Source organism: Tetrao urogallus (genome assembly GCF_951394365.1).
Source record: "Tetrao urogallus genome assembly, chromosome: 1".
In the NCBI taxonomy this organism is placed as follows: Eukaryota; Metazoa; Chordata; class Aves; order Galliformes; family Phasianidae; genus Tetrao; species Tetrao urogallus.
The window spans coordinates 109,336,300-109,346,188 of record NC_136813.1 but is presented as its reverse complement, the minus strand read 5'-3'; the positions used below and the strand labels follow the sequence as shown (position 1 = coordinate 109,346,188).

General features: G+C 44.7%; 1 protein-coding gene across 1 annotated transcript; it reads left to right on the top strand.

The window, feature by feature from the left end:
- Window positions 1–1,176: 1,176 nt before the first annotated feature.
- Window positions 1,177–7,814, top strand: NFKBIZ (NFKB inhibitor zeta; the record flags this gene model as incomplete). The annotated part of the gene is made up of 12 exons (XM_079536817.1): window positions 1,177–1,408; window positions 1,618–1,757; window positions 2,657–2,693; window positions 2,801–2,907; window positions 3,018–3,781; window positions 4,215–4,320; window positions 4,645–4,791; window positions 5,172–5,235; window positions 5,788–5,957; window positions 6,400–6,510; window positions 6,617–6,784; window positions 7,761–7,814. The coding sequence occupies 12 exons, from the start codon at window positions 1,177–1,179 to the stop codon at window positions 7,812–7,814; spliced, it is 2,100 nt and encodes a 699-aa protein (XP_079392943.1).
- Window positions 7,815–9,889: the final 2,075 nt, after the last annotated feature.

Sequence of the window (9,889 nt, the reverse complement as noted above, 5' to 3'; positions counted from 1 at the left end):
AAAGCCATGTTATGGATCCATCCATCAGTGTGCAAAGCGTGTCCTAGAGGTAAGGGATCTCAGCAAGTGCATTTTAACAAGAAAATAGTCAAAGTGCCTACCTGAAGCTAAGGTATCACGACTGAGATCTTGAGGTCTGGAGAACAAGAGGGCAAACTCACATGTTTAAAACATATAGCCTGATTTCAGAAGTCCTTGCTTGCATAATGCAGTTCATTGAAACCTGCTGCTGATAAGGGAGCAAATGAATTTCTTGCTTTATTAGACTATGCTATTTCTGGCATTGGTAGTGTTTGACTTCATTTTCTATGTTGCATTTGCCAATTTTACTGTCACTGCATAAATCTGATCTGTGGCTTAAAAGCAATGTTTTTGGAGTAGGAAATTGAGGATACTGCTAAGTGAAACCCTTTCCTCACTCGACAGGGGACAAAATGTTTGAATACTACAAAGTAATTCCCTCCTGCCTCCTCACAGCTGATTAATATAATTTCACGTTGCACCTGTCCCATGTTTTTTTTAGCACAATTAGAACATGTATAACAACCTAAATTATAGACCTCCAATTTGCATAATATCCTTCAGAAATACAGTGGTGTTTTACTGCATATTTTTGGGGCAGCCGCAGAGCTAACAACATCCTAATCACAACCTGCTGCGGCCAAACACGGGCTCGTGTGACGGTGAGTACGGTGGCAGCTGAGCCAGCAGAAACATCTTCCCGAAAGGTAGAAAAGGGAGAGGTACGCCCTACGAATACAGTTAACCGACCGGCGCGGTTGATGCCAAAAGCCAGCAAAAGATTGTGCTTAATGCAGGCTCCGCACAGCTTCGCCTCCCCGCTCTGCTGCGCTCCGACTCCACCGCAGCACGAAAACAAGACAGCTTCGGTGCCTGCTCCGCGCTGGGCAGCCGCTGCAGGGTGACTCGGCCTGGCTGTGTGCCCCAGCCCCGTTCCGGGCGCGGCCGCGTCCCGCCTTCCCCCGCCGCCCTTACGGGAAGCGCGGCCCCGCCCGTGCCCGGGCCCGCCTCTGCCGGCGGGGCGGAGCCGCTATAAGCGCGGCGCGGTTGCCGCCGCCTGCCAGTCCCCGCCGCGCCGCCTGCTCAGCCCTGGACGTGTCCGTCGCCGCGCCGCAGCCCGCCGTTCTCCGCCGTCCGCCGCCCCGCGGCACCGCCATGATCGTGGACAGCAGCCGGGACGCAGCGCCCGACGGCGACGGCGGGGCTCTCAGCAGCCCCATTAACCTCGCCTATTTCTACGGCGCCTCGCCCCACTCCAGCGAGGGCAGCTGCTCGCCGGCGCATTCCGCCCCGGGCTCGCCGGGCTCGGACTCGGACCTCTCGGTGAGCAGCCGCGGCGGCGGCGGCAGGAGGGACGGCCGGGGAGGCGCCCGCCCCGCGCTGCAAGGTACGGCGGGACCGGGGCTGTGGGGAGGGGACGTGGCGGCGGCCGCGGGCCCGCGCTCGGGTTCTTTCCGGCCCTTTGGGCAGCGGGGCGCTGGGCCGGGCCTGATGAGGCTCTCGGCAGTGACTTTGGGTGCCTTCCACGGGCTCGTCCGCTTCTGTGAATGCCGACCCCGCGGCTTAAGCGCCTTCTTCCGTGTGCTCTCTCGACAGCGGAGCAGCACATGGGGGGAGGAAAGCAGCACAGAGGGCCGTTCCAGGGGGTCCGCGTGAAGAACTCGGTGAAGGAGCTCCTGCTGCACTTCAGGAGCAGCAAGCAGATGTCCTCGGGCCCCGCTGCGGATGAAGGCAAGGTAATGAGCGTTTTTCAGGGCTGACATAATGGGGTTTAACCGTGATTGAGGTTGGCGAGGGAAGACACGCGATAAAGTTTCTGGTGTTATCTGATGGCGATGGAGTCATAATTCTTCCACGGAGCGTATTGAAAAGGAAGAAGTGAGCTGGGAGGAGATGGGCAAGACAGCTTCTGTGTGGGGCACCTGACCGTCTCTCTGAGCCTTGTTTTTTGAGGAGAGTTTAGATAAAGATGGGTTTGTGTTCTGCGCTTAGACAACCCCTGTTAGCCCACGTGAGGTCATTCGTTTCAGGAGCGGAGAGCCTTCTCTGAGGAGAATTACATAGCAGCATATTGCATTTCTCCTGTGTAAGGGCAGACAGACCACAGTCTGGAAAATAGGAGGATGTGAGAAACGCTGAGAGGCTTAGAGAGAGTTTTTCCTCACAGTCTGCCTTTTGACAGCGTGTTGGAGTTTCCTACGCTGGTGTTGCCACTGGAAACTTTTTGCATAGAAAAGTTCACGGTATTAGAGACAGAGAAAATGAGCAGGCTAATGCACATTTGAAAAAAAAAAAAAAAAAAGAAAAAAAGCAAAATCTTGAGACCTAACTGGGGAATGTTGTCTTCCTCTACGTTTTCTTGAGTTCTGTGGTATTGCAACAAATAGCTTATTAAAAAAGCCTTAAGAAAAAAGGCAGTTTTCATTTAAGTTGCATAAAACTCTTTATGTTTTCTAACCTCAGTTGGAAACAATTAAATTAAGGCTTGACTATCCTGTGCTAGGATTATTCTAAAGACATATTCTATGCTTATAGAAGCAGACTTCTGCTTCTGTTTGTTTTGTTTCGTTTTCCCTGGAATAGCGTTATAATGATTGAATAATCTGTTTTTGTTGGTTTTTTTTCCCCTCAAAAGGCACAAGGAGGATTAGTGAATTACGAACCGTACACAGGTAAGAGAAAACAAACACCTGAACATTTCTAAATACCCTGCAATAATATTTAAAAAAATAGATTGTAAGAATAATTGTTTATTTATTGATACATTTGTTTATTTTAGCAGAGTTGAAGAGCGTTCTAGGTCAGGGTGGCAAAAGAAAGGCTCCTGAGCTCCTTTCTGATGGACCTCCTTTCAAACGCCAAGTTAATGTTCACCCACATCTCCTGGTAAGCTTGAAGTAGTATTTTTTCTGTGCCTGTTTCTCTGTAATCAGAAAGTATCTCCTAAAACAGTACCTCTGACTTCGTGGGGCTTGTTTTGCTGCTTTTTCTGACAGACGCCGCCCCAGACCCCAACTTCAATGGATAACATGGAAGAGACGCATAAAAACGAACCAAAGCATGACAGCAGTTCTGATCTGCTTCAGAACATCATAAACATTAAGAACGAGTCCAGCCCTGTTTCCCTGAATACCGTGCAGGTTAGCTGGTTGCACGGTGTCTCCAGCCACAACTCACCTGGCGAACAATACCACGACAGTCCGGGAGCACAGGCTTTCTCCCCACCCCAGAAGTACCAAGCGTTCCAAGATCACGCCTCCCAGAATATGCTTGATCCTCCACAGCATTACCAGTTTCCTTCATCGCAGAACCAGGATTTGTCACAGAACTACACTTCGGATGCATCTCTGGAGTACAGGCCGTTTTCTGCCAATGACCAGTCTCCAGGCTACCACCAGCACGCCTTCGAGGGCCATGAACTGCAGTATTGCCCGTCGCAAAGTTTCTCCTCCCTCCTGAACGATTCTGAAGGCTCGGAGAACATCTCTGCTCCCCTCCAGTCCTTGACCAGTGCCCACCCGCAGGCTACTGTCAGCCCCCACGCCCAGAACTTCAGCCTGGCTCCCAATAATGTCTGCAGTAGTCTTGAACGCAGTGTCTCTTTGGCCACTTTAAATGTCTCTCTACCACCCCAAAGTGTTGCCAGAAACACAACACAGTTGGGCAAGTCGTTTTTCCAGTGGCAAGTGGAGCAGGAGGAAAACAAATTGGCTAACATCTCTCAAGACCAGTTCCTAGCAAAAGACTCAGATGGAGACACGTAAGTAGCCCTTATCTCACTGTTTCTGAAGTAGAAGGTTGGAGAACACTTCTGTTCAGGTTTTGGCAGACCACTAAGTTGTAATGAAAGTTGTTTCTTAGTGGTGCTTGTGCCATGAGTGCAGTAGTTTCACCAGCTGTGGTCTTGCTGATGGGCTGTGATGCATGCAGTTGCAGCATATGTAGTAGATAAGATGGTTGTATCATCTCACGTCAGGTACTTATTAGATTTTTATCTGGTAAATTGAGAGAAAAAAGATTGTAATTCAGATGCTTTAAATTGCCTTGGGAGGAAGGTGCCTGATTTTCCATCTTAGTCACTCGAAGTTTGAAGCTGACATTATGAAGCCATTCCCACAATGTACATTTGGAATTGCGCAGTGACTTGAGCCCCAGTCTGTGTGGCTGTCTAACTGTTTTCCCTCTTTATGCAGCTTCCTTCACATTGCTGTTGCCCAGGGCCGACGAGCTCTCTCCTACGTTCTTGCGAGGAAAATGGCTGCTCTGCATATGTTGGATATTAAAGAGCACAATGGCCAGGTGAGGTTCTTGAACTCTTCCCACCCGCTTTGTGCACCTGAGTGCTCTGATGTCTGGACCCTGAGGAAAATGTGGTGAAATGCTTATTTAATATTAACCCCGAGATTTAGTCTGCATACTAATATTAACCTTGAGCTATTAATACTTCTTGGGATCACCTTGAGCTGGTAAAACTATACACTCGACTTTTTGTCCTGGCTTCCTGGTATTCATAATCACTGCTTAAATAATACTGGGTAGCTAGGCTTTTTATTTGTTCTAGTTGCTCTTTCCTGTTAGAGATCAGATGACTAATAGTTGAAATTTTCTTCTCAATGTTTGCAGAGTGCTTTCCAGGTTGCTGTGGCTGCCAACCAGCATCTCATTGTGCAGGATTTGGTTAGCCTGGGGGCTCAAGTCAACACCACAGACTGCTGGGGTAGAACGCCATTGCATGTTTGTGCTGAGAAGGGGCATGCCCAGGTCCTTCAGGTGAGAATGAGGCAGATACAGCTCTGCTGTATCCGTAGTGCTAACTCAGTATTAGCAGTTTTGGAGGGCTACAAAAATACTGCACCTCTGCTTATCGTTTTCCTGTGTAAGTTTTTTCAATATATCTTAGAGTCTACATTTAAGCCTTTTTGATATGTCTTAGACTCTACATTAACGGTTTAAAGTGAGGATGTAAGATTGCTGTAAGATTCCCACCAGTGAGGAATTAGGTAGTGTGGTATATGAAAACAATAAATAAGTCTTAAGTGTTTAATACCATTCTTGACTGCAACTTTGTTGCAGGAAGACTGTATACAAGCTTGAGGAAGCAGTATGTGGTTTAGGTAGGCCTAAACGCATATCTGTTCCCACATTTGTAGGCGATCCAAAAGGGAGCCATGGGTAGCAATCAATATGTGGACCTTGAGGCAACGAACTATGACGGTGAGTAGTTTGGGATTTATAACTTACAGTTTGCTGGGTGGTACGGGGTTTTATAGCTGCTGATGTGAATGTTATCCTGGGAAAAGAGCAATAAAACGGATTATATCTTTGCCGGGTTCAAATTCACAATTAGAATTGAAATTGCATTACAGTTGGCACATCTGTCAGATAAAAGCACAGCTAACCTCTGCCTGTTGAGATCTTTCCCTGTTCTCTCTTGCATGTGATTGACGTGTTTGGCATGGGAAGGATAGATGATAATAGGCTGTTGTTTAAAATGTAAGTGGCAGTGGTATATTGCTGGATACAGAATGCAGTATCTCTAGCACCAGAGAGTTGTTTTAATTGAACCTATTTTCCATGCGATAGATCTTCCTGAAGAACATTCTCTAAAGAAATATTTTAACAGAGTGGCTTGTCACTTAGAGTGACTAACAGCTCAAATCCTGAGCCATTCAGGAGTAGTAGTCATTCTTACTTAGAAACGTGGAAGCAAACAGCCAGTCAAGAATTTTGTATTACATTCATTAATGTTGAATTTTTCATGTCAAGGTTTGACAGCCCTGCACTGTGCTGTTCTGGCCCATAATGCTGTGCTGCATGAACTACAAAACTGTCAACCACCTCACTCCCCTGAGGTTCAGGAACTTCTGCTGAGAAACAAGAGCCTGGTCGAAACCATCAAGACTCTGATACAAATGGGAGCTTCTGTTGAAGCAAAAGTAAGTAGAACAATTTTTGTGCAAAATGCCAGATCCGAAGGAGGCATGGAAGTGGATCGTGCCCCTTTCTCCCATGCCACATCTCAGCCTACTTAACAGGAAGGAAGTAGATTCATTTGAAAGCTTCCTAAGCAGCCTACAGCTTAATTTACCTAAGTAGAATACGAATGTTGCATTTATTAAGAAAACAAGGCATTATCAATGCAAATGAACCATGGGAAAAGGGAGGTGACAGTCTAATTTCTGGATTAAGAATGATACTATGCCGGTTGGAATTGGTTGTGCATTAAATTTAAGAATATGTTTGGAGCGTTGTAGTAATAGGGTGCTGATGATACACTGCTTTTGAACTGTAAATTGTTGTCAAGTACTGCTTCCTGTCCAGACAGACTTTCAGTGAAATAAGTGCTATTGCTCAACGTTGTTTTCTTTTTTTTGGTAGGATCGCAAAAGTGGCCGCTCCGCTTTACATTTGGCAGCAGAGGAAGCGAATCTGGAGCTCATTCGTCTCTTCTTGGAGCTGCCAAACTGCCTCTCTTTTGTTAATGCAAAGGTAGGTAGATATAATCCAGGATGTGTACACCTGTCATTGTGACTATACTGCAACTCATGCCCCTTGCTGGTTTTTTTTTTTCATGGTCTTACTTTGTCTTTTCCAGGCTTACAATGGCAACACAGCACTCCATGTGGCTGCCAGCCTGCAGTATCGGGTGAGTCAGCTGGATGCAGTTCGCCTGCTAATGCGAAAGGGAGCTGATCCAAGTGCCAGAAATTTGGAAAATGAACAGCCAGTTCACTTGGTTCCTGATGGCCTTGTAGGAGAACAGGTAAAATAAATAAATACAACAGCCCACCCAAAAAATCCCCAAACTTTTAGCTCCTGTCCTCCTGCACCAACACAGAAGCTATATTTCTCAAAATTTTCCAAGTTTTGAGCTCTTGTAACTTCTAGGGAAAAGTTCCTGCAGATGGTGTTTTCTTGAGGGATCTTTTAATGTTGGGATCAGGAAGAATATGCAGAGACCTGAAACTACAAATTTAATTTGTAGCTTCTTCCCCATCTCAGAAGCTTTTTTCCCATGAAAATAATATTTAGAAGTATTTTTTCCATAAATGTGCAGCATATGGGAGGTCATCTCCTTTCTTGTATTGATCTCAGTATGATGTAAGGTCATGTTAGTAATTACAGCAAGCAGTGAAAATGGCAGTTCTTAGGCTTGAAAAACAGATGAAGAAATAGCAGTTGTACAAATATGTAACCAAAAAAGATGGCTCTTGAGCTAAGAAGCTAATAATCTGAGTAATTCTGTTGGTTCAAATCTTGCAAAATTGGATCCATTCTGAAATAGCTTAACTTGGAAGCTAGACTCAGATAAATGAGGAATGCAGAGTTCACAGAATCACAGAATGGCCTGGGTTGGAAGGGACCTCAAGGATCATGAAGCTCCAACCTTCTTCCCTTCTCCCCACATGCAGGGCCACCAACCTCCCCATTTAATGCCAGACCAGGCTGCCCAGGGCCCCATCCAGCCTGGCCTCGAACACCTCCAGGGACGGGGCATCCACAACCTCTCTGGGCAGCCTGTTCCAGCACCTTACCACTCTCACAGTAAAGAACTTCCTCCTGACATCCAACCTAAATCTTCTCTCCCTTCAACTTAAAAACCATTTCCCTTTGTCGTGCCATTATCTATCCTTGTAAAGAGTTGAGTTGGACTTCTAGTATTGTTTTTTTTGTTTGTTTTAGATTGGTTTACTTTAGGATGATGCGTGCTAATGGTTTTGTCTTTTTCTTTTGTCTAGATAAGACGTATCCTAAAAGGGAAGACAGTTCAACAGAGAGCGTCGCTGTTTTGAGCTCCATGTTACTTGGAGTTACCGTACACTCACTGTCAGTCAGGCAGTCCTAATGTATCTGTAAATAGACCATTTGCCTGGTGTTGGCAAATGTTAGTTGTTTCTATGAAACAAAAGTATTTTGTTCACTATCATATAGTGGGTTATGTAAGTTTAGGGAAAAAAAAAAACAACAAAAACAAACAAAAAAAAAAGCCATAAAAATCTAACAAACCAACAATTAAATTCCTCTGAGCAGATGGGAATGTTTCATTCCCAAGTATGTGGAACCTTTGCCTGGATACCTGGATTTTATAGCTATGACAAGCTAACTTCTGGACAAGGATGATTCTACAGTCAGTCTTGTTTGGAGATGGCTGATATGTGACAACACTGCAGAGTTTTTTGTCTGTGATAACTTTAATATTAAGTGTAAGAGAAATATTTTTTTTCAAATGGAAATTTTATTTATATGCCTTTGTGGCTTCCTTCCAGTATCCTGTGCATGATTGTATATAATCATTGGCATTGTTGTACACTTGTATAGTTCTGAGCATCTATGAGTAGATTGGGAATGAACCGAAGAAGAAATGAGTTGGCTGATCTTGAACTCCTAAATCACATATGAAATTTTAATTCTACACTGGGGCAAAAAAGAGCAGTTAAGAGGAATTGTCCCTAGCACTGATGTGTTCGTGCTTTTGGAGCTGTTAATAAAACATAAGAACCATGCTTGTTCAGGGGACAGTATTGGGTGGTTTTGTACCCAGCAGAGGGGTTTTCTTTTGTCTGGACAGTAGATTGAGGGAGAAATATTGTGATTTACATAGTGTATATACCTTTGTCATATTTTAAGGATTATGATCCTGATTCACTGGAGATAATAGCATGTACTTAGCTCTTGATGCATGTTGAAATCTCTCTTTGTTCATTGTGATACTTAACTGTTTGTAAGCCCCGCTAGTGTCAGTAGAACTTGAGCACATGCCTAAGTTGTCTGCTGAATTGGGCTCTAGTCGATTCTAGAGATTTAGCGTTTTTCACCTAAGCAGAGTTAGTCCATTTATGGCTTTACCTTATAGGTATTGTAGAGAGCCAATTGAAACTAATGTTTTTCTATTTTTAATAATTATAAATATTAATGCAAAATGTGTACTAATTATACTGTATACTTGTGTTCTGTTGGAGAAAGCTTCCTTCTCTCATCAATTTCATAACAATCCACGCTGGGCTGTAATCCCAGCAATATGTTCTCCTAATGGTCTTTGCTCTTAGCCTGTTCTCGCATCACACGTGATTCTCTGCCATAGCCATTAGTCTGATTGTGCTGTTGTGACAAAGTGTGTCTTGTAGGGAAGCTAAGTGGGAAAATCTAATATGCTGAGGCTGAGCTGTGATGTGTTTCTTGAAGGGTTTAATGTATCTTGTTTGAATAAACATGTTAATTACACGTTTTGGTGGTTACTGTCTGTGGTACGAATACTGATGGCAAAACCAAGCTTGAGGTAAAACTGATTTAGCACAGCAATACCGTGAGACTGGTGAAGGTCCTTCTGTGAGGTGTGAGATGGAGGCTCCCTTCTGTTTCACTGCTCATGCTTACTTTCCATGCTTTTTTTTTTTGTGGGTGATCCTAACGTGTTTTGAGTCGTGCACCATGTGGTTGCCTGTATTTGGTGGCTGTGCCTCAAATAGGAGTTAGAATTGGCATGACTTAGCGACTAAATTGTTACCTGAACAATTTCTCACACAGAGGATCTTTTATTCTTTTGTTGTCCCTATATGAAAGAATTTCAGTTCTCTAAAAAGTCTCATGTTTTCTGTTATTTTTCTTGCCTGCCTTCTGTTCTGGCAGCTCAGATATAGTCAATTTAAGCACTGATGAAAGTCCATACAAGTTACACGCTTGGGGAAAGACTGTTCTCATTTCACAATTGAAAAGATGAGCTCTGAGCTGACTGCAACTGATCTTTCAGGAAGAGAACTGTTATGACAGACTGTCCTGGCTGAGCACTGAGCTTGTAGACAGCTGTAGTCAGAAAGTAAATGGACCATGTAGTCCCTTTCAGTAGGAGAGGAACTGAGGGGAGTTAGAT